This window comes from Melanerpes formicivorus, unplaced genomic scaffold, assembly GCF_026170545.1.
Source record: "Melanerpes formicivorus ecotype bairdi unplaced genomic scaffold, bMelFor1.0.p_v2 SCAF_32, whole genome shotgun sequence".
NCBI lineage: Eukaryota > Metazoa > Chordata > Aves > Piciformes > Picidae > Melanerpes > Melanerpes formicivorus.
In genome coordinates, this window is record NW_027142384.1 from 4,970,141 (window position 1) to 4,995,847 (window position 25,707).

The 25,707-nt window shown below is 41.4% G+C and overlaps 1 protein-coding gene across 2 annotated transcripts in view; it reads right to left on the bottom strand.

Moving 5' to 3' along the window:
- Positions 1-2,995: 2,995 nt before the first annotated feature.
- Positions 2,996-25,707, bottom strand: part of CCN4 (cellular communication network factor 4) — a 35,380-nt gene continuing 12,668 nt past the window's right edge. The window contains exons 2-5 of one of the 2 annotated variants that reach the window (XM_068155498.1): positions 8,613-8,892; positions 5,961-6,218; positions 4,012-4,205; positions 2,996-3,508 (exon numbers count right to left, since the gene is read on the bottom strand). In XM_068155498.1, coding sequence (XP_068011599.1) covers positions 3,209-3,508; positions 4,012-4,205; positions 5,961-6,218; positions 8,613-8,892 — 1,032 coding nt within the window. In that variant the 3' untranslated portion in view covers positions 2,996-3,208. Of the gene's footprint in view, positions 3,509-4,011; positions 4,206-5,960; positions 6,219-8,612; positions 8,893-25,707 lie in introns of those variants that run through there. The other variant, XM_068155499.1, reaches the window with a different exon arrangement.

The window sequence follows — 25,707 nt, forward strand, 5'->3', positions numbered from 1 at the left end:
AAGTGTTGCTCTTTCCCTTTTCATTGTCACCAGACAGTCAAGTGGTTGCTCTGCACAAGCAGTGGATCTAACGTGGCTTGATTTCCTATATATGTGTCAAACATCCTCACAAAACTCCTTTAGTGTAGTGTAATGACCACTATTCCCCATCCATGATGCAGTCATCTCTCCCTCCACTGTGGATGCTTATTTCCAGCTGGCATATCTGTTCAAATTCCCCTAATGCTGGACTTATATTTGGGCCATGCTGTAGAAGTGTTGGATGTGTTAGCTGCCCAGCTGATGTCTGGGTGTGGTAGGGGCAATGTGGTGGCTCTCTTCCCTCTCCTGTTATTTTATTTCACATTTTATCTCAGGAATTGCAATGCTTCTGAGATTGCTGCTCTTCTGACTATTTTGTTTGGTGTTTCCTACAAAGAGACTGACTGACAGACAGACAAAAGGACAGTATGATTGCATATGCCTTGTTCCCATAGGAAACTAGGCTAGAAACAGAACCATCTTGGGTGTGTGGGGCGAGATCTGCGGTTTCCAGGCATTCACTTCACTAAAAACTGACACACACTGGAACTGCTGGTCATGCATTAGCTTACAATAGCTTCTTTTGTCTCCCACTGAAAGCTGTGTGTTTCATCCCCTGCAGCATTTGATTGTGGTGGTTACAGTGTTAGCTAATTGCAAAGCAAAGCAAGCCTATTAAGTGCCAGTGTTTTAGGTATGTCTTCTAATCCTATTTGCTTGCGTCCTTATGTGTACATGTAAAGCAGAGAAAGGCTGACTATGCACATAAACACACAAAATAAATGCACTTCATTTTGTGCACCACAGGCTGCACCCCAGGAACATGTGTATGCAAATATAGACACATATATATATGAATGGACATGTTCATATACAGCTTTATATGTAATATTATATGCAATATTATATAAGTGCATGTATATAATATTGCATATACAGGTATACGTATGTATGGATATATATTAGTATATATGGATATACATTTATGTATATACACAAACATACATATGATATTTGAAGCTGAGCAAGAAGTAGAAGACAGGATTCCAACTCATAGCTAAGGGATGTGATTGAAGAAGAGGTCCTAGCACAGCTTCCCTACTGAACCCCTCAGTACAAACCATTTTCCTTTTTGGAAAACTTTGTCAACTCCTTGGCTAAGACCTTGCTTTCTTATGGTCCCTTGGGCTGATTTTTTTAACCAGGTGATGAAGGTCAAAGTGCAACATGTTCAATCTTGCAAATGCTGACCTCTTATTTGGATGGAGGGTGAATATATGAGGTGGGACCTCTCCTGTCACATCATCCAGGCCAAAGGCAGTCATAAATCTGAGTCTTGCAAAGTGCCAGCATCCTCATGTTCCTTATGAGTGGAAAAAACAGCAAAGGCATTTTACACCTGCACTGGGAATTTCATGGAGGTTTCAACAAAGAAATAATAAAACATTTGAATTAAGGCATTACCCAGCTCTGTGAAAGTTTTATGGGTCAAATCCTTGTATACAAACAAAGATGCTATTGAAGTTAACAGCTTTTGAAGATAAACAGCATTTTTTCCTAGAGGTTTTTACACAGCGATTACATTATTTTTATCCTGCTTACAAGAAGATTTAATTTATCATAGCCAGAAAGATTTATGTCTCCTGGGAACTAATCTAACTTCCTCTGAGGTCTCAAGATGAAGACAGACAACTTGGCAGCCGCAGCTGAAGAAAAACAAGTGACTGATTCAAAACAGTTGCATGATCTAAAGTTCAGCCTCATACGGGTCCAGCCTCCGGGCTATGCATCACTCACCAGTTCTGCTGTGCCACCAGAGATTTTTTGAAGCATATTCTATAGTTTCCCACACAGAAACACATTTCTCCACTCCCAGGTGAAACAACAGCAAATGTGCTGTGTTGCACAGGTGCTGTACTAACAATTTGTTGGAGAAGAAAATGGCTCCATCATGCTTCAGTGATGATAAATTTATTGTATGGAAAAGTAATGACAGGCTTTTTTCTTCTCTTATTTGACATTGGCATGGTTACTTCTGCAGAAAATGTTTACGTTGATGTTTACTCTAAGCAGCAGCCCAGTTGTAACTAAAGCACCAGGAGCTATGCCAAAGATTGTTGTCTCTTTTTGCATCCATTCATCCACAGAGCTGATGGGAAGCCTAACACCTGTATTTTCATTTAGGATATCTCCTTTCCTCTACCTCAGCCATGTAAAACAAAGATATATGTCACTAGAAAGGTGGCAGCAGGAAGCAGGACTTCTGTGCTGGTAACACCGGAGGGAGGAGAAGGTGATAGTCCCAAGGTACAGACTATACAATTTCCACATGAATAAATAGGCATATGGGGTATTGTTCTCAGTCTTTCACCTGTCCCTCGACAGGTCCTTCAGGACTGTAGAGCTAGCCTAGGACCAATACATAATCTATGGATAAGAGAATCTACGCTGGAAATATGAGCCTGGGGTAGCTATTTTGGATTCAAACCATTCAGGCTGTTTAAGATCAGAGCAAGCAAAGAAACTATGAAAATGTCCCTGGCACAAGAGATCAAGGTGAGGGCAAGGACAGCAGGACCCAGCCTAGTGTAATGAGAGATGGATTCATTACAAAGAGATTTCAGGAGAAATCTCCTTTGCCATGAACTCTCACTTTTCACATGAACTTCGCTACGGGGTAGAATCTGACTGAGAATGACAGGAGAGTTCTAGGACTGATCTCAAGTGTGACAGAGACAAGAGTCTGGTCCTGAGAGTCACCAGCATCAAAGACAGAAGTCTAATGTTGACAAAAACAAACATATATGCCAATGATAATGTTCCAGCTTATAACAAATAATAAAGAAATGAAAGTAATGATGTCTGAATCTCATGTCTAAGCTACTGACAGCCATCGTTTTGCTATCACACTAGTGTGCTACTCTTTCTTTGGGGCAGTTAAAATACTGACCTAATAGACAACAGTGCCAACAGGACTGTTATTTAAGTCCTGGAATCTGTGCATGAAAGAATTTCTGGCTGCTGTTAATAGATGGGGGATTATTAGAATTGAAAATCTTGCTGTTCAAGGCATCTCCAAAAACCCAAACAAACAACAAATGGTACACTTGCAATGGATGAGATTCTCCTTTTATTTTAAAACCTCTGTAAAATCAGAGCAATGGGTCAATTCCAGCATTCAGCCAATCTAATTAGCGATTTCAGAGTAATCATGGTAATGAGCCAAGTCGGCAAAGATGTCATTTGGGTTCTTGCAGTTCAGGTTGCAAAAACAAGCATTGATCCACATGATTTTCCAGGAAAGCTCAGTTCCATCTGGGCACTGAAATCTCACTTCAATAGTTTTGGACTTGTATGGTGTGCAGCACCTGTCGTCTGTGCAGACACCACAGTATTTAGGTCTATAAGGACTTTTGCTCACACATCCTGAGATGGTGTAGTTCATTGGTTCATTGGCCCTATAGACAGCCAAGCACTTCTTCCCAGGCTAAAACAGAGAACACAATAAAAGAATGGTTAATATTATTGATGACACAAGCAGGACATACAAACTGCCTTTCTGATATTTAAACAGTTTTGAAGCCATAACTAAGAGTTTTGCAATCCTGATCTACAGGGCATGACAAATGTACACTTTTAGACAGATAAAGCCAGAAGCTGCAAGTAGAGTACTTGCAAAATACAGTTCACAGCCACGAGCAGTCATGGATCATCACTTTTCTGCTAGCTAAGTCACAGTCTGTCCAAACCAGCAGCAAGCACAGCTGACTTGGCTTGCTTTTCCTTGCAAGGACCTTTTGTCTGGAATTAAAACTCTCAGGGGAAGGTTTTCATACCAGCATGTGGAAGCACAGGGAGGACACATTCTTGTCCTTTCTGCAGCACAGTAAATCCATGTAAAAGCACAACCCTTAGAGGCCTGAATGATGCCAAAGGCTGACCCCCAGATCCAGGCAAAGCTGAAGGCATGCATGAAGAAACCGTCCCCACCTTAATGTGCTTGGTTATATCCACCTCACAGGGCCGCATGTTGCACAGCCGGCTTTCCTTCAGGAGCCGGCACTGGTCGTTGTCATTGGAAATCCTGGTGGAGATCCCTAGCCCACACGTCTTTGAGCAGGGACTCCAGGATGAGGTGTGAACAATGCAGTTCTTCTGCCAGGCTTCATCCTCTCCCTCGTATGCTGCAGAGACCAGATTAACCCCACATTATTCAGATGGGGCAGCTTTCCATATTAAACACTCTCTCCCCAGCTCATTAAACATTCAGGCCACTAACTCAAATAATCAAATCGCAGCAAAGTGGCTCAGCATTCCTGTGAACCTCCTCATCCCACCCCCTTTGCTGCTGACCTACTTGTGTCAGACCCTCCAGTGTTGTGAGTGCCTGGGGCCAGGGCTCATTTCTTTATTTCCCTTCACAGCCTTGCACAACGGGGCCCTTGTGTGGGCCCCCAGGTGCTGCCACAATACAAACACTTAATTACAGAAGCCTGCGCCAGCCGGTGCAGAAAAGGGATGAGATCTGATCTCACCATGGAGGTTTATTTCTGAGCCCATTCAATTGATTCCCTGCAGCAGAAAGCGGTCAACAGTCTTTGCTGGATGGCTGAAGGGCTTGGGAAGCAGCCACAGCCTTTCACTGGGAGGAAGAGCTGCTTGAATAGCTCTCAGGGAGACCAGCAGCCACTTGAAGAAAGTGTGGGCTCTGTTTTGAAAGCAGCCGACGACCCCAGTTCAGGTTCCTTCACAGTCTTGGCCAAAGACCCTACTGGCCTGCAATTTACAGGACACCCCAAAGGCAAAACTCTGACAGAAACCCTGCTGCACTGAGCTTGTGCACTATAATATTTATTATCATATTAATTATTGTATTAAATGCAACAAATGCTGGTCTCACTTCTATAAGCAAACACCATGCAAGCAAAGCTGTGTTATGCCCATTTTGGAACATAGGCCATGAAGCCATAAGGCAAATTTCAGTATCAGATGTTTCTACTATGGATCTGCTTCACAGCACAAAGCTACCAGGAACAGAAGTGAGGGCTAAACTCTGGTAAACTTAGCCCACAAGACAGAAGCTTTGTTTTGTGCAGCATTAATACAGATCAAGGACTGGAGAAACACCCCTTACCAATAAGGGGAAAAAAAATAATAATCCTGATTTACAACAAAAATCTTATGCCTCTTTGAGCTCTGCTTTTGTGAGATAATCTAGAATATGCAGATAGTGTAGCTAACACGACATCACAAGGTGTTAAAAGCATACATTTAAGACATATAGCAATGTGAACCCTTCTTAAGCATTTAGGACCATAGTTGAGGCAATTGGTACCGCCTCTGTGCACTGGGCTTTATTGAACTTCTCATGAGTGTGGGGAGAGAAGATAATTTATGTGATACGTAAAAAAGGTAGTTCAATTATGTCATCAGTCCAGAACTGCTAAAAAAATATACTAAAACAAAGACAATTTAACCTAATTGGCAGTGAACTTTGACCACAATAACTGTTTTCAAGGTCTTATGTAAGTTTGGGGCTAAGATACAGGGGCTTTAAAATCATGCTAGCAATGCAATATAACTCAGACAGAAAAAGTCAGTCCTGAATTAACCTAAGCCAGTTCTGTTTTCCAGAGGGCTCAGACTGAAAAAGCAAATGATAAAGTAAAAAGGAGTTGTGACATCTTCAAAGTGCCCACTGATGTATGTTTCAAAAGGGCTTTGTCACGCAAGAATGTTTAATGAGTCTCATACTGCTGCTAAGGAGTTCAAGCACAGTGCTGGTGTTTGCATGTCTTGCCCTTCACCATGTGTTGTGCAGGAGTCTCTGTGATACGATCACACAAAGATCACACACCTGCTAGCTATGGCAGTACTTTGTAGCCTTTAAATGCAGTTGCTCAATGACAAAGGAGAGGTCCACCTCACTCCCACTATACCTGCAGAGGAGATGTGGCGTGGAGATGTCTTCCTGATTTTCTTGGAGTCATCACAAATCCACTGCTCGCAGCACTTCCCTGCCATCTTAATCAACTTTGGGTTTGGGCACCATACAAGGGGAGGACGTGAGTTTGTGCACATGGGAATACAGCCCACAGCCCCATTAATGCATGTGCAGTTGTATTTGCAGTTGGGCTGAAATGTGTCCCCATTGTTATACCTGACTCCATTGAGGACACATCCTACACCAACAATCTCTGAAAGGAAAGAAAAAGAGAGTAAGACACACAGAGGACCATTAAAACCATAACATGGAGATGCAGCAGTGCTGAGGGGAGATGTGTTCTGTGTGATGTTGAGGCAAATGTGGTCACACCTTCTAGGAAAGGGCTTTCACAGAATCACAGAATTATTGAGGCTGAAGTCACAGCAAAAATAAGAATCTTTTAATGCTTCATGGGAAAAAGGGATTAGAAAATAAAACAAGTTTTATCCACAAATGCTCAAGTAAAAAATCATTCCATGTCATGCTGTTAAACATTATCAGAAGTTGGAACAATCACAGTAATCATCACAGATATTAAGCAAAATTTGAGGTTTTCAGAGGCATATGAGAGGACTACAGATGCAATTACGACACAACTCTTCACAACACCTGAACCCATCTGAAGCAGAAGGAGGATAGGCAAGGTAGTAAAAGGAGCACCTAAAATGGCACCGAATTTCTGTATTTGGGCAACTAGATCCCACCCAGTTTATCACAGAACAATTGTCTCAGAAAATGAAGTAACACATTTTAAAGCCAAAAAAAATTAGTATTTGATGTATACTTTTAACTAAAACACCAAAAACTCAAGCATTTTGGTTGCCCATGAGCAGGAATCACATTGTTTCCAGAAGTAGTAACTCTTGGTTTTTTTTCTTTCTTTCTTTTCCAAAGTCATGAAGATTTATTTGGAACCAGCAGCAGAAATCTTCTAATGGCAAATTCAAGCAAGTTTCTTGTTCAGTCACACGGAGGCAGTGAGTACACACTGAATAGGCCTGGTCAGAAATGGAGCTGCAATGTGGCTGTTTCAGGGCCAACACAAATTGAAAATCCTGCCAATGGTTCCTATTTTTAGAATGGGCTGAGTGAAAACATCAAAACCAAATCCCTTCTTCTGCACAAAAATCAAAGTTGTTGGAATTTGAAGCACAGATCCAGATCTCCAGATCATTCTCAGCTCCAATTTTAATAATGCTTCAGCCTGTGTTGAAGAGACATCACACAGTGCTGGAGCCAGAGCTGGGAAATCAGTTGAAATTCTAGATGTGCACATCATGAGAACATCCCCAAACACAAATAAAGGGGCAGTTGAACACCTTCATGCAGAATCTGCATCTACATTGACAAATTTAGGAGCATATCCTTGTTCCTGACCCCATGCGCACAATGCCAGCCTCCCCATCCGAGCATGTGCTCAGTGCTTCAGTGCAGAGGAAAACCAACAACAAAAGTAGAGCTGACTTCCAGGCAGGTTTCTCTCCAATGTCCAGGTGGTCAGATCCTGGGGCACACCTCAACATGCCAGTCTAGATACAGCCTGAATTTACCACAATTTCACACCATTCCCTTTTCCATCACTGGTTCCTCGCTCTTTCCAGACCTTTATTTTCCACAAATGATATTGTTTCTCTAGTCCTGCCTGCACAAGATTCTCTAGACTTAGCTTTTGGCATCCATCTGCCAAGTACATTCCTCACAGAAGTTAATCCCCAACCAACACCCAGCATTGGAGTCTCACTCTTGCCTTCACTCACCCTGTGGATAGAGCAATAGCTGATGTACTTAGAGGGGAGTGAGGTAGCCTGTATGTGACAGATCGTGTTGTGTGCATCTGTCTGGATACTGAAAGCCAGGGAAAGGCTACAGCTTTCTGTAGCAGCCAGAGTCAAGTCACTTCATAACTGTGGAGAGACCTACTGCTCATACCCCTCAGCTGTGCACACCACAATGCCAGTTGCTGTACAACCATAAATGTCATATAATAGTGATGTGAAAGTGCAGACTGGGAATCCTTCCAGATGTCACTGGGGAAGCTGGGGATCAATATTCCTATATCAGAGTGCCGTTGCCACAGGCATGTTGAATGCCTATGATGTATGGGGAGGGCTAAAAATTTAAAAAAAAAAAACAATTATCCAAGTAAGAAAGCCAGTACTGAAATGAATAAACATCCTATCCTTCCTAGGGATTCGCTACTAGAAATAATCAAAAGCACCTCCTTAATATCATGGTTTTCATGTAGACACCCACATCGCTTGTCTTTAAAGCCGGCTGCATGCCTATCCTTCCTTCATCCCCACTCCATTACAGCATCTCCTCCTGTTATGGGAGATACAGAATCATCTGCTTGCAAATTTGAAGACCGTCAAATATTTTTTCCTCATTCTTGGCTGCAGCCAGCTCAAAGGGAAAGAATACAGATGCCATTCCTCATCCAGCCAGCTGTCCTGAGAATGAAGACCGTTACAAGGAAATGGCAGATGATGGAGAGGTTGATGTGCATACAGCCACAAATCTGATGAGATAAATCTCAACCTTTTCTCAGACTGAGGGAAGCTGCCAATGTATATCTAAGTCAAGAATATATATGTACGTCACTTACGTGCACATACTCCTATTTCGTACCTAGGTCTGTCTCCGCTGTAGTCACAGTACAAGCCCCTGTGGAAATCACAGGTGTCGGCCTCAGTGCAACTTTCTCCACGCTGCTTGGCACAGGTCTTGCAGCACTCGCAGCCATCTGTGACCAGGCTGACACCTACCGAGCACCGAGGTGGGGACTTCGGACACTCGCATGGCCACTTACAGTACTGAGTCCGCGTGTAGGCCTCTGTTGTGGCAGGGATGGTGGGGGTCATGGTGGTGGAGCTCTGGGCAGTGGCCTACAAACAAAGAAACACAGCTTGGAGAGCATTCCAGAAGAAAGGGGGTTGTAAAGCCTGTGGTGATAGATCTCAATTAAAATCCCCTCAGGTCTAAAGAGACTGCAAGAAAAAAAAAACAACAAAACAATAATAAATGCACGAGAACTATGGAAAGGGAGCAGCCATTGCTCTCTTGTAAACCTCTTCAGATACCACCCAAAGGCAAATGCTCTGCAGCTTGAACTAGCTTCCAAACTGCGTAGCATAAGCCTGCTGGTACTCAGCCTTCCTTAGAACACTCCTCTCGAAACAGAGGTCCCTCTGTAGGAACATGTCAAAACCTCTCCAATACATGAGAAGAAAGTGTGAAATGTCCAGCCCATGTCACTCAGTGGTGCTTGGCTCTGGAAGAGGATTGTGTCATCCCATAACTGTTGTACCTGTTGATTGCTAGATGGCTGAAGAGCCTCTTGGTGATTCAAAGGCTTCCTTGTACAGCAGTCACTGTGCTTCAGATCACCGAGCAAGATAAAGGTCTCCATGTTGCAGTGTGAAAACACATGCAGCCCTGTTTGGCCTCATCTTCCTCAAGCTTATCTGTAATTGTGTGGGTCTTGCAACCAAAACAAAGGATCCCATAAATTCATGAGAGGATCAGGAGCAGTCCTGTGAGCCTATCACCCTTGGAGACACCCAGTCATGAACCTCTGTGTTGCAAGAGCAGTCTGAAGGCCATAGGTCTAACACGCCATCATGGACCTCCTGAAGATACTTGGACATTTCATTTCTTCTTGCAATACCACTAATACCACAATAATTGCCACCTTATAATGTCCTAGAACTTTGACTTAAACAGAGATGAGGTTAGAGAAAGGAAAAGATAACCTCTGAAACTAAGAATGTGGCTAGCTGCCTCTGAAAGTTATGATGCACAAGTTCACTCAAATTCACTCACCTCTGCTTGAAAAACATTTTGCTTGTTTCCATTCCTACAACAGAACTCACATGCAGTTCAGCTCTCTGGCAGAACCCAAGTCCTAAGTGATGAAGCTACACTATGGCTATAACATTTTAAGAACATTTTAAAATAGTATTTTTGTTTTTTAAAGTGCCATGTATTTCCCCTAAGCACCCACCCTTATCCATTCTTTGCAGTGTCCAGATTATCATATTCAGTAGAAATGCTTTCTGTGAATCCTAAATGAGTTATAAGGTTCTTAGGTCTGTGATGGGCTTTTCCAGGTTTCACACTATGGTTCCCACGATATTACCCTGGCCCACATCAATCAAACATCTGGAATATTTCTGCAGTGTGCCTTTTGTCACATTTTTTGTTGTACTTGAAGTCACCATAGGGCCTTCAAATCAGATGAGTGTAAATGAAGATTCATGATGTTAGCACTTTTCTCATTAACAGTGGACAAATATTTGCCAGCACGGTGATAAAGGGAGGAAAACTGTAATAGCATAGCATAGCATAGCATAGCATAGCATAGCATAGCATAGCATAACATAGAATAGAATAGAATAGAATAGAATAGAATAGAATAGAATAGAATAGAATAGAATAGAATAGAATAGACCAGACCAGGTTGGAAGAGATCTTCAAGATCATCACATCCAACCCATCCTCCAACACCATCTAATCAACTAAACCATGGCACAAAGGATCCATCAAGTCTCCTAAACACCTCCAGTGATGGCAACTCCACCACCTCCCCAGGCAGTCCATTCCAATGGGCAATCATTCTCTCTATGAAGAATTTCTTCCTAACATCCAGTCTAAACCTCCCCTGGCGCAGCTTGAGACTGCTAGGTTGCCTGGGAGAAGAGATCTACCCTCACCTGGCTACAATCTCCCTTCAGGGAGTTGTAGAAAGCAATAAGGTCTCCCCTGAGCCTCCTCTTCTCCAGGCTAAGCAACCCCAGCTCCCTCAGCCTCTCCTCATAGGACTTGTGCTCCAAACCCCTCAGCAACTTTGTTGCCCTTCTCTGGACTCGTTCCAGCAAGTCAACATCTTTCCTAAACTGAGGGGCCCAGAACTGGACACAATACTCAAGGTGTGACCTAACCAGTGCTGAGTACAGGGCAGAATGACATCCCTGCTCCTGCTGGCCACATTGTTCCTGATCCTGGCCAGGATGTCATTTGCCTTCTTGGCTGCCTGGGCACACTGCAGGCTCATGTTCAGTCTACTGTCAACCAGTACCCCCAGGTCCCTCTCTGCCTGGCTGCTCTCCAGCCACTCTGACCCCAGCCTGTAGCACTGCCAAGTTTCCATTTTCTGATCTCAATTTTCTTGGCAAATACAGGAAAAACAAACAACAACCTCATAAATCAATTAAAAAAAAAATCTGATCAAGGTATATCAGGGTAGAAAAGGGATTTCATTTAACACAATGATGCTCAGGTCACTATCTCTGAAATAATGAATTGCTGGGGTACTAGCAAAACCCATAGAGAGCAGAGGTTCATTGCCTTCATTGCATTCACCAGTCCCTGCAGAACAAATTCTGGATCACATTTAATACCAGCTATGCTTGTGGTGCAGGAAGAATGCAAATCAGCCCAGTGACAAAGAGAAGATGAGTTTTCTGCCAGGATCACTGCACAGAAAACCTGAGCTGCACATGAGGATCAGTCAAGGCACAGTACCTCATGCATAGCTATAAACAGGGTTATTGACAGGCTGTCACCAGCCACAACATGACCCTGCTTGAGCATATGTGGTCCAGAAGCCCTTTCTGGTGACAAGATGTGAGATGCAAAGAATAAGTGTGTAACCCTACAAAGTTTAGTCAAGGAAAGATAAGGTCTAGAAATGACTAAAATAATCCCATCCATTCCTGGCTACCTTGTACCATGTTTGGTCCTCTTTACAGCTTCAGATGTCTCAAATGAAAGACTTTCCATCACCTCTCCATTGAGAAAATGTCTCAATCTAAGTCTTTGTAAGGAAAAGCATTCACAAGAATTGTGGTTCCATAGCCAATGAGCTATTCATCAGGATACTTCTGAAAAGCCCTTTTACTGTCTTCTACAGCTTCTTTCTTTGTAAATTCAAATTTTATCAAAATACATTTCTAAACCTGCTACTGCTGTACCTGGAAGTGTATCTAAGTATCTTTGTAATTAGTTACCCTGTTCTTAGAACATTAAATTGTTAACACATTGATAATCACTGCCAAATAGACAATGTGTTTGTTCTGGTCATAATTCCCAATTCCATTAAGTCCCCTTTACAAACTCTTTTCCTTAAAGTTGGATTAAAATCACCTTTAAAGTCATGTTTAAGCTAAAACATACCAATATATTTTGCTTTCACTTTTAAGGCTCCTTGATGTTGCCAGAGTTGTTAACAGGGGAACATTGAGATCAGTGCAAAGCCCTGGGCTTTTAATAGCAGTATTTTTCATTCCACTCACAATAATTTGAGTAGGTGCAATAATCTGTCACCTGAGAAGAGAGGCCTCTTCAAGTGCAATATACCTATTTACTTTGTTGCTGATCATTAAAAAAGGTGCTTAACAGTCAAATCCAGATACACAGACAGAAGTCACACAACTATTTAAAGACCTCATTGCCATGACCCAACCCTGTAAGTAAATCCCTTTGCAATCCCATGTTTCTATTGTCAACGTGAGCAAACAAAAAGTTTCTACCGTGTGTAGATTTAAATGTGTGAACCAACGCACGTAGCAGGGAGGAATACTGCTAGTCTTACAGTTTAAGTTAATGTGTGAAGGACTGAGGCTGAATTAAGAAGGACTGGGTGGTTGGGAGTCATTTGGGGCCTTGTGATAGACAGGAATTTAGAGTAAATTCCTTAAGAGCATTCTTCTAGGTCTAAAGCCTGAGCTGGCCAAGGAAGATTTTCAAGTGTCCTTATAGCGACTAGTTGTTGTAGTTCTTGGGTGTGCAGGCTGAAATGTGTGGTGGTATGGCTTAGAGAGGACACAGTGTGGATACTATGACTCCCATATTTTACAAATAGGGAATGCATGGAGAGATGGAAGCAGCATTATGTTCTAAGTTTCCTTGCTACCCAACAAAAAGCCCAGCCTTTGGAAACTAGGTTGGATTCTAGAGTCCACTAGAAGTGCACAACCTGTACAGCTTCCAGGCCCTTCTTCTTTGCCTCCTAAGTTCCTCAGACTTTTGCTATGGGAGCAGCAATTCTCTAGATATATAAAATTCTTGACTTTCCATTTCCATGGTCAGCTGCCATCACTGGAATATCTAAATACCTTTGGAAAATTCATCCAGTCCTATCACTTAAACGTCCCAGAACACTCTGGGATATATACATAGACTTTATTATTCATAGCTATGAGGGTTAAGACATCATGAATAATGCTTTATAAATACTACAACAAAACCAGCTCTTTCCACAGGTGCTACAACAGGAAATCACACTCTAATGGTCTTCATCAATGGCCATCCTTAACTAGAAACAAACAAATAATGAAAAAGCCCTCATGTAAATAAAGGTTCAGGAATAATGTCTTAAGTCTTAATGTCTTAAGTCTTAAGTCTTAATGTCTTTCTACACTATAAGTGTAGAAGAGTGATAGCTTGGTAAGAAATCCAAAATGAAAGTGAAGACAAACTTAACACCAAAAAGAACAGTGGTGAGGATTTGGTAAGTTTCTTTTAAAATGTCAGAAAGATAAAAGAATGTGCCTGTTAGGAAACTAGTTTTCCCAAGTACTGTTAGTTGTTTAATACAATTACTCTTTGGTCTTGGGGTCTGTGGATTTGTTGTATTAGAAAATAGTCCACCACAAGTTATTAATTAGCTCTAATTTTGCTACTTTGGGATGTACAACCCAATCTCATTAAACCAAGTTGAAGGCTTTCTCACTCTGCCATGGCTGATAAGTCTTTACTAAAGTTGCTCCTGATTTACGCTTGGCAAACTCCAAAACTTACTTCCTTTTGGCATCTACAGAGAATAGTGTTTTGCTGCAACACTTTCCAGCTAATTTCTGTGGTCACATTGAAGAGAAAGAGAAAATAAAAAATTGCTCACTGCCTGCCATGGCCATGAACTCAATAGTTTTAAAACCCATGGGGTTTACTATGAAAGCCTTAAAGATATGAAATGGACAGAAGCATTCTGGCAGCATGCTCTGTCTATTCACAAAGTATATTTTCAAATTAATGGGAAAAATACTGTAATTGTAAGTTTATTTTAGTTTTAAAAACTGGAAAGACCAAGCTATGTATACAGTTCCAGGTAAAGAGTCCCATTATGAAAGGGTATTTCTCCACCATCCATGGTGTATTTTGATAACTGTAGGTTATAGTATTGTATGAGATCTATTTAACAGAGGATATAGATGAGACGCATAAAGATCAGTAGTATCCTTAGGGCCAATCGAAGATGCCAGACTTTTCCATGCTCTTGGAGGGCCTGATGCTAATTCAGTGTCTGACTGCAGAACATTAGGACCCATTTTGAAATATGCTGTGTTTTCTTACACTTGGCCAGAAAAAAAAACCATGGCAAAAAGCCTCTTACAGCATCTGAAATGAGTCATCTCTACGTGTGCAGAGAGATCAGTAAAGCAACATTTGTACATCAATATTTGTCACAATCTAGTTATCTGATCTGGCTATAGCTTGGCCATACTTCTGTGAGGGAAGCAACTTTTCCTCACAGAATTATGGAATCTTAATGTTCACCTAGAAACTGGAAAGACCAAGCTATGTATACAGTTTAAATTGCAAGCCAGGCAGATATACAGCAGCACTTTCCCACAATACATAATGAAATCTCTAGGTTTGTTTTTAGCAGCAAAGCCCTACATGTATGGCAATGTATTCCTTTGCTCATCTTTTTGTACAGGTGTTTAAAAAGAAATTAATATATATTGATTTTGCTGTTTCGGTGCTGCAAGATTTTACTGTTGAAGTGTTTTTCTTTCAAGTATTTTCCTAATTATGAGAAAGTAGGGAAAAGCTATCCATTCTCCTCCTCTCCCATTTACTGATGGGGGGGAAAAAAAAAAAGTCTGAAAGAATAACAACTTATAAAGTCAATTTTTCTGGCTGTTGGCAGATCTGGAAATCTGCTGGAATATGTCCAGAGAAGAGCAACAAAGTTGGTGAGGGGTTTGGAACACAAGCCCTATGAGGAGAGACTGAGGGAGCTGAGGTTGCTTAGCCTGGAGAAGAGGACACTCAGGGGTGACCTTATTGCTCTCTACAACTACCTGAAGGGAGGTTGTAGACAGGCAGAGGTTGGTCTTTTCTCCCAGGCAGCCAGCACCAGAACAAGAGGACACAGTCTCAGGCTGTGTCAGGGGAGGTTTAGACTGGAGGTTAGGAGGATGTTCTACACAGAGGGAGTGATTGCCCATTGGAATGGGCTGCCCAGGGAGGTGGTGGAGTCACCATCACTGGAGGTGTTCAGGAGGACACTTGATAGGGTGCTTGGTAGCATGGTTTAGTTGACTAGGTGGTGTTGGATGATAGGTTGGACACGATGATCTTGAAGGTCTCTTCCAACCTGGTCTATTCTATTCTATTCTATTCTATTCTATTCTATTCTATTCTATTCTATTCTATTCTATTCTATTCTATTCTATTCTATTCTATTCTATTCTATTCTTATGAGAAGGTGGTGGATAGAGGTCTGCTGAACCAGTAGTAGCTTATCACCTCCTGCAGTTTTCCCATTGGTGGTAATTTGCTCTAAAACAAGGACCTTTGAGCTCACTTTCCGCTCCAAAAGCTGTGTTTTTCAGGGCACATGCCATTGAGTGGACATCTTTTAATTTCCCACAGTAGAAAGTATTAAAAGGCATATTTTTAACCTGCATTTGTGATATTTCCTTTCTGAGCAAAAGCCAGATGTCATTGATGGAGGGATGCAACGTGATCTGGATTATCCTCTGCTCTCCATCTCTGACATAGTTGCAAGAGAAATCAGTCAGTGTGGAACTCTTTTTTAAAATGTCCTCCTTACTATGTGATCAAATCAGCTGATTTGCAGAATGACCAAAACATCCTCACCAGTGGGAGTTCCTACACCGAGGCCTTACAGTATCAGACTGCCACTGTTTAGAAATATCTCCAGATTTTGCAGTTTGGCTGTCCTAAACAGGGACGTCTACGTGAAAAACACAACTTCAAGCGAATGCCTCGGGGCTGTGCATTTGTACTCTCTGCCAGATGACACTTCTGCTTTCTCCTGGTTCCACCTACTGGCTGAACTAGCTAGACAGCACAAGCAGAAATGTAGAGCCAGTTCCCACACTATGTGCCACCTTAATGCTCCCATTAACCAAATTTATTTTAAAAGGCATTGAGGAGACTCACATCTGCATTCACAGAGTTGCAAACATCCTAATATTAACCAACATTGCATATTTCTCAAGGGAACACCATGTGTGGACTTTAATAAAGCAAAAATGAAACTAAAATCAAATATGAATGACCTATTGCATAAAGCCACATGTCTTTCCACCCTTCAGCTGCATCTCCGGGCTGGCATAGAGATTGCTTAATTTCATCCCAGATCAGGCAGTGGTTAACAACTCATAATGCATGTCAGAAACGGGCACATTAGCAATGAAAAGCCAGGTCCTCAGGGTGGAAGTTTTGTTTCTTACTCTTGATCAGTTGGATCTTCTGAGCTGAATATTGCTGAATATTTGCATTTTTATTGTATCCAAAGCAGACAATTGACCAAAAGTCAGCTCTTACAGCAAAATCAGCAGTGATCAGGACTTTCTATTAGACTCTTGATACAGATCCCGAAGTCCCCACGAATGTTCATAACGCAACACAAGGTAATAATAGCGACAAATGAGCTAGCATCAAGACAGAGACATCAAGACAGAGTCTACAGGACATGCAATGATAAGAGGGAAATATGACTATTTAGGGCTCAGCTTCTCCAGAGCACAAAGGAGTGCCTAGGTGCGTCATTAAAATTGATCCCAGACACGAAATCTCCAGAACGTATTGCAAAATAACAGACTCTGAACCTAGAAAAGATAACATAGTTTTATAGATATCAGATGCCAGCTGAATTTATTCTTGCTGTGTACTGTAGGCTGAGCAGAAACAAACATTCTGCATGAAGCATAACATGAGGGAGCTGGGATTGCTCAGCCTGGAAAAGAGGAGACTCAGGGGTGAGCTTATCACTCTCTACAGCTACCTGAAGGGAAGTTGTAGACAGGCGGATGATGGTCTCTTCTCCCAGGCAGCCAGTACCAGAACAAGGGGACACAGTCTCAGGCTGTGCCAGGGAAGGTTCAGGCTGGATGTTAGGAAGAAGTTCTATACAGAAAGAGTGATTGCCCATTGGAATGGGCTGCCCAAGGAGGTGGTGGAGTCACCATCATTGGAGGTGTTCAGGAGGAGACTTGATGGGGTGCTTGGTGCCATGGGTTAGCTGTTTGGGTGGGTTGGATTGGTTAATGGGTTGGACACGATGATCTTGAAGGTGTCTTCCAACCTGGTTTGGTTTATTCTAAATAAATGGTTTATTCAATAGCGTAAGAAAATGAAATATCCCCAGTAAGCCAGCCATTATTATTTGTGTGGATCTATGAGTGATGAATAATCATCTTCCCATAAATTTATTTTGGGAAATGTATCTGTGGGAAGAATGCAGGCAGATGTTTGGAACAGTCTGTTTTAAGTTTAGACAATTACAGAGTAAAGATTACATACATTCACCTCTGCCAAAAGATTGCATATACTGGCAAACTCAGTGAAACCTAACATTTTCTTCATATTTTTCCATGGAGCATTCAGAGCATTCAGAGGGAAAGAACTTCCCTGTTAGAAAGAAACTTGATGTTTCGTAAGTGTTGCCCCAGCTACAGTAGCACCTGCTTAGAATAGGTCAACCTAAAAATGTTTGGACATCATTAACAAAATGACAGTGCAGCCACACTCTCCACTAACTGGGATATTAAACAGCATAGTTGCTCTGCTCTAAGAACATTTTAATGTCTTGTGTTTCTCGTGTTTGGTTTGTGCAGCTAATGAGCTCATCCAGTGAAACTAGCTTGAAAAGTAACAGGGAACATCTGGAGGAGCAAAGAGAAAAGTCTCCAGAAGGGGCAAGCAGACAGACATCAGTTTTAAGGAAGTGGAAAGTGCATTTGGGCCATCCAAGGTCACAGAGTTGCAAATCATCTTAAAACTGTAGAGGACAAGATGTTGACATATGAGCCATGAGTTGGGTAACAAGAGCAGTGTCACAGTCCCAGCTCTCAGACAAGAGTAGATTGTTTTGGCAGAGATTTTGCTTTTCAATTAGTCATGCTCTGCATTTGCTTATCTCTTATTTTTCAGTTATGGCCTTGAAATCAAAAGGAAGAAGCCTTCTGTCCTCTTACTCCCTTGGGAACACACTGTCCCAAGCTGGGCAAAAGAAGTCAAGTAAGTAAAATTAAGAGGCTCCACTTATTTATTTATTTATTTCCATCACAAGTATAGCACAGATTTCATGGAGATTTTCAAAATAATCCTAATTCTCATGATTTTTCTAATAAATAAAAAAGTCTGCATTTTCAGGTATCAACAAGTTTCTGTCCTGAGGCAGAGCATTTTGACTTAAAATGGCTTTAATTTTTAAATTTCACTGTTATTTAAAATTTTCAAATTTGAACTGTTTGCTTGACCTGTCCTTCCATAGAGCTGCTGGTGAAGTAACTTATCCTTATGTCCTTTAAACAGTAATTTCCCTCCCATGTCAAGTTCCCACTGCTATTTCCCCCTGCCTTGCCTTTCTTAACTGATCACTTTATTTTCCAGCTGTCAAAGTGTCTTCCTTCTTGAACTCAGTACTAAGAGCTAGTCCCTTGAGAGTATACAACAGTTTGTTTAGACAGAATTTGGAAAAGAACCTGGTCTTGGTGAGGTCTCGATAGACTAATTTGCTTCCTGGACTGCAATTTTGAACCCTCAGTTTAAGTGAGATATCAAGGAATTGGCAGTCCAGAGGATGGCAACCAAGATGGTCAGAGGCATAAAGGCCACGACCCAGAACAAGATGCTGAGGGAGCTGAACTTGGGTATTTTGGGAGAGGTTAAAGGATGATCTAGTATCTGTTCATTCTTCTCAGTGGTAGCAGAGGGTATATTAATGGGCAGCAGCTACAAAACATAGTTGAGAGATTTAACCTCAACACTAGGAAGTCAACTTCTTCACTAGCAGAGTGGGGCAGTAAGGAGGCAGGTCACCCAGGGAGGTTCTGAATTCTCCATCCTCAATTGTTGGATTAAAGACCTGCAGGGGGCGTTGAAAACCAGTGTTTCTGGAGGCTTGTGAATGTCAAAACCACAAGTGGAATACGCCCATAAACCCAAATGACCAAGGAGATGTCTTCATCAGTTCAGTTTAGTCCTGCATTGTGCAACCTAAAGTCTGGCTCTGGCACAGAGAAATAAAAAATAATCATTTTGTTAAATGATGCATTAAATGCAGACAAAATAATTCTGCTTTCCAGGTCCATCCCATCTCATATCACAAGCACAGCCAGAAATGTTATTTGGCAGCTAATTATTATTTTATCTGATAACAGGAAACCTACCAGGAGTCTGGGTTTGTAGCTGGAAGATTTCAAAAGAGAAGGAATGAAAAATTGCTGCTAATGATACTTTAATGGCCCCTTTGGAACACACGGCATGCATGGCTTCATCTGAAAAGACATAACTGGCGTATAATATAGTGCTGTATCATTATATCAAAGTCACCTCAAGACTCTCAATGAAAGATGAGCAGTAAGACTTACTGCTATAGCCCCATGATTAAGTAAAAACCAGATGGAGCCTACAACTTGTCTGAATGAACAGCAACAGTTCCAGGTAAAGAGTCCCATTATGAAAGGTTATTTCTCCACCATCCATGGTATATTTTGATGACTGTAGGTTATAGTGTTGTATAAGATCTATTTAACAGAGAATGTAAATGAGACACATAAAGGTCAGTAGCATCCTTAGGGCCAACCGAAGACGCCAGACTTTTCCATACTCTTGGAGGGCCTGAAGCTAATTCAGTGTCTGACTGCAGAACATTAGGACCCATTTTGGATTATGATGTGTTACACTTTGACAGAAAAAAACATGGCAAAAAGTCTCTTACAGCATCTGAAATGATTCAGCTGTATGTGTGCAGAGAGATCAGTAAACCTACATTTGAAGCAAAGGCTGTACATCAATGTTTGTCACAATCTGGTTATCTGATCTGGCTATGGCCTGGCCATACTTCTGTGAGGGAAGCAGTTTTTCCTCACAGAATTATGGAATCCTAATGTTCAGCCAGAAACTGACTAGTGCCTGAGGCTGTTTCTAGAAAACCAAATCAGGAAACCACTGAAACCCAGAGAGGGAGAGGGCTATCATCAGACTGAATCTGACACTGAGCAGTGGAAAAGAATAATGGTAATACTGCAGTGCTAAGTACTGGCGATGCCAAACCCCGTCCATGTGATCGCTGTGTGTGCCTGTACAGACAAGTCTTGCACTTTGGTCTCCGCCACTCTGCATGGCCCAGCTTAGCTCTCTGCTTGCTCCTGCCTCCATCCTCTCTTTAGTGTCCCACTCAGAGACAGCCTGAAGGTGTGGGGACAGCATTTCTGCTTTGACACTGAGGATGTGGAGATATCACTGTTGCCTCTTTCTTTTCCCTGGACTGAAACACTTAGTTATGTTCCCAGCCAATTGCCAAGGCAGAGCTGCAGAATATAGAGTTCACAAATTATGAGAGGATATTAAAGGAGATCTTTTGCTCCAAAATAAATGAAATTATTATCAGGAAGGGGAATAACCTTCAGGATTCAGAACTAGGTAAAATCTTGATCAAGTACCATTCAAATCAGACAGATTGGCATCAAGAGACTGAATTAAGGATGAGACATGCAGAAAGAACCTCCCTCAGAGCCTCTAGAAATCACACTAACCCTTGTTCAACATGTACAATAATATTACTGTACTTGGAGGTGTTATCATACGTTCATATCTACATGGTGAAAAATGCAGCTGATATCACCCACCACAAGATCCCCTGTGAATAAAGAAAAAAAAATTTAACATCTAAAGATCACAGATCAATGCTTATTGCACTGAACTTTCCATACCCAGAAACATCTGTGCAAACATCTGCTAAAACATTGGCGACCACTGCGTGCAGATAGAGAGCAGCACACATTGTACCACACAGTGGAAAACTAACTTGGACAGATATAGGGAAGGCTGAAGAGATGGCAAGAGCTGCACCCCTCACTAGCAACTGTGCACACTGTACAAAATCTGGCTGAAGAAAACTCAAAGGCATAAAGGAAATATTTATGGTGCTAAGAGCTTGTTGAGCTAGGAACAGTACTATTTAAATTAAGGAGGGGAAATGGGAGACAATGGGATGCATCCAAACAGCAGGTTGGGCTGATGCTGGAATCTCTGAAAATAGGACTGTAGGGGTGCAAATATACATAGGAAGCAAATGAGTGTCGTTATCACACTGGGGGTGCAAAAGTAAGAGACACACATAGTCAGGAGACAAACTGCAAAACCTCCCTGGAACATAAAATCACATGAAATGAGTAAGAAGGGTGAGGGATGAACTACTGACATGAAATAACCATGAAATAACCACCCCTGTGAACACAAAGAGGAAAAAGAAACAGAACACCTTCTACCTCCTCCCCCTTCAAATTCTACGAGCATCTCATCACATCAGCAGTGGGACAGCAACAGAGCCATGGCCTGAGCTACTTTCAAAATTTCTGTCATCACTGTTATGAAAGTCCCTTCTGCCTCTTTCAAAATCCCAGATAATGTTCCCATTATATTTCTTTGAGTGCTAGAAACTAATTCACAAAAATAGATGCACATCCAAATAACCTACGTGAGGCTGAGCAATCTGAAGGAAAGTATAAAATGATGCACAGCACAGAGCAGATGATACTTTAAATCACTTCCTCAAGGACCTGAAGTATTGAATTCCCTGGGGACACATTATCTTCCTAATCTGTTTTCCTCCTAAAGATGATACCATGCTTTTAGTCATATCACAGGGTACTAGTGTCAAGCAACTTCCTCTTAAGATCCCCCAACAGATTCAATTAGGCATGGTGTCACTATGACCCTGAAGTCCTTTGCAACTTGAGAAGCAAGCAGCAGGATAAGCACACACTTCTGATCATTATTATTCTTCTAACTTAGAAAGCAAAAATCCACAGAACTAAAACACACACACACAGAGTCCTAAAGACTTCTACACAAAATCAGTAAATTCAATAGCATTGTAGCTGCAACTCTGGATGAGTCCACAACATGGCTGGAAGGAAGTCTGTGTCCATGTACACAAAGTATACAAGAAGTCAGAGCATAATGACCCATAAACTAGAGAAATGATGAATTACTGCAAGTATATATTAGAAGTTAATGTGAAATCAGCTTAAATGACCTTGAGAAAATTTTGGTGAGGTTATTTAGCAGAAGTATGATGATTAACTAGAGGCCTCCTTTCCCCAGGAAAGAAGAACAGCCTAACTGGAGTAATTTATTAGCTCAACATGTGAAGCAGAGACATCACTTGCCAAAACATACACAAAGCTCCTTCACACAGATGATATCAGAGACCTTGAAGGCTACAGCTTCAAGGATGGAAGAAGCTGGAATTTGGTAGCTTTTCTGTATTACAGTCAAGACCCTAAAGTACCGAACTTGTAAGTAGAAAGGAGGAGACTCTAAACTGGCTACACTGAATATACTCATTATGAGATACATCAGGTCCAGGACACTCTTGTTCTGAGTTTTTTTATGATCTGTTATGAGAGAAAAGCTTCCCTACATAGTTTATAGTCTTCCAAAAGGAGAATTGTGGAATGAAGCTTCATTTTGATATCTGGGAAACTGAGATTTAGTGATATTCTTACCCAGCCTCTCAGCTCAATCTCAGGGTTAGTCAGGTGTGCAATTTCGTACAGTATCTGAGCCTAAGTGATACATAAAAATACACCAAAATTCCACAAACTGAACACCATCCAGTATGAAACTAATGCTTTAAACCTGGCAACAATCTGAGATGAATAAGTCCTTCACAAGAGACTGTAACCTATTTGAGGACCACATTAAAAATCAACACCAGCGCTGGTTTTAGTCAAGTGAAAAAATAGTAAAACAATTCCAAAGAGAGCATCTAATAAGACATGGAAATCAATGAAGTCTTTTTACAGTACTGTTAATTTTCTGAATTAACTTCACCTGAGCTACAGGCCTACCAACCAACCATTCTGCACTTCTTTTTTTTTTTATCTAGGAACATAGCTGGAGAGAGGAAGATAATGAGAGATTTTGATTGGGACCTGGAGTTGTCAATGCAGTAAGCTGTATTTACAAATAAGAGCGCTTAAAGGAGCCAGAGTAGCAGTTTGCTTTTAATAACAGTTGCTTAAGAGACGGGAAAAGAAGTTCCTTTCTAACCTAGACCACATAGCCACATAGTTATTTTACATGGATTCATCTTGTTCACTTGTCATAGTCACTGTAAGGGATACATGGCAGCCAAAAGAGTTTGACTAATATATGAATGCCTTAGAAGAATATTGATGCTCATGAAACTCAGTTGGTTTGCGGTCAAATTAATTTAGAGCCAGTCAGTATGTAAAACCCACTGTGGAACAGGGGACATAATGTTTCTTTTGCTACGAGAAACACTTACTCAAGATTGTTCTCACCCTTCCAGTCCACAGAGGAACATGATGCTACTATCAAGAGAGATGGCAGACAGAGAATAAGGGCAAGGGAGATCCCAAGATAGCTTCTCTGTGAAGATGTCAGTATGGATAGAGAGAGGTAGGAAAGCCAGAGCTGCCAAAAGTACTATAGGCCTGTGACTATTCTAATGATGTTCCTGGGAAGAACAGATTTCTATCCCTGCAACCACAGAAATATCAGTATTCATCTTGTAGCATATAAATTTTGCTGAATGTGACTTTCAGAGGTGTCTGAAGGGCTTCAGATACAGAGGAACAGCACAGCTGAGTACTTTCCACTCAGCTACTTCAGGAAAAAGATAAGGTTTCTCCATTTTGTTCACATAAGAGGAACAATTGCAGCATATTCCTCAGCCTGAATATATTTTTAGCTCCACACCAGCAGCAGAAAGGTTTCACTCAGGATGCCACAGCCAAATGCAGCCAAGTCCCCACCAATAGGTGTGATACCATCAATGGCGTCAATTAAATCACCATAAAACATTAGAATGAAACCAGACACTGATGTGATGGAGATTTTCTACTGGTGTGGAAGGCTGAATACACTTAGCATGTAATCTATCCCAGTTGAAGGTCAGTAGACACTTTCTCATCTCACACAATAAAAGTTCTCTTTACAGAATTTTGGTACATAGGTCTGCTGATGCCATTGCCAGAGGACTTACTGCTTGAATTTTAATTACTGTGAATTGAGCTTAGAAGTTATAATTAATTTCTCCTCCACAGATACACCACCAGAAAGCAAAGGTTGCAAAGGAGAAAAGTGTTTTCACCAAAAGCAAGAGGAAATCCTGTACTTTTTGAATAAAGTGTTAAACCACAACAGGATGTGAAATATGTGGGGATGTGCAATAAAAAGGGGAAAAATATAAGCCTGCTTCAGACAGAGAAAAGAGGAAAAATTTGCTTTAAGGAGAGAAATCAGTGATACTGAAACAATAGAATTGCACAGTTCCAAGGGTTAAACTGTGTGTTTACTGAGCCATCAGGAGGAAATACAGCTGTATCAATAGGAAAGTGGAACCTGGAGTCAGAAGTGCATTTTTTTAACTTGCCCTTTTCTTCCTCAAATCTACTCAGCAGATTATCAGTGAGATTTAATAAAAAATAAATTAAAAGGAAAAAAAAAAATAGGCCTTGACCATGCAAGTTCTACTGCAACAAAGTCCAGAGAGAGGAGAGAGCAGGCTCCACTGTGCTGGCAGCTGGATGGCCCTTATTTGCAGTAGCAACCACTTTGCAGGCCACCACAACCAAATAAGCCTATTTAAGGTTCAAGAAAATCTCAAGCCATGGGAATTTACTGGCTTGAGGATGATTGCCTGGCCCTAAAGTGAGGCTGAGCCAGAAGTAAACAAATTGCTGTGGACCAGACCTTCACATGACTGTCCATGTCTCAACATACACCTGCATATCTTGCCAGGTCTCCCACTGTCCTTGGCTGAATAACCTCACGAAGTTACTGTTTTGATTTCCCATTTCTCCATTTCCTTATCCAAGCTTTCAGCCTCAGAAGAGTGTCCCAGTCTCATTGGTTTCAAAGTGGATTCAAATACAAAGTATATAAAAATAAAGTGACATTTGAATACTGTCATGGATTTGGTCTGAGGTTTCTTACCCTATACAGAGCTCCCCTTATGTTTCCAAGGAAGCAGTTGAGTTGTAACACACAAAGGCTTTTCTACGCTCCCCACCGCCTGGTTTCTGTTACAGAAACTGTTAATGTACTGTGTAAGCCTGGGACAATGTTCATTGTCTGAAGCACCTCTAGCTCATCAGAACAATAGAAAAAAAAAAAGACAGGAAATGTATTTGGTTTCAGCAGAAAGTGAGAAAAAAAATGTGAATTTTGTTTCTGATATGGCGCTTGGGATATCCTTCCTCCTTAGTCCCTTTTACTAGGAAGAACAAAACACAGAAACACAAGCAAGAAAACCTTTAACAAAGAGACTGATTCAAAATGAGACAGAACATTTTTCTCCCAGACACACTCATTTTGTAAGCCTATAACTAAGAATTTCAAGCCTGCTACAAACTGTGCTCTGTTTGAGGAGAGCTTAAGGTTGACTTCTGAGGACCAGGGTC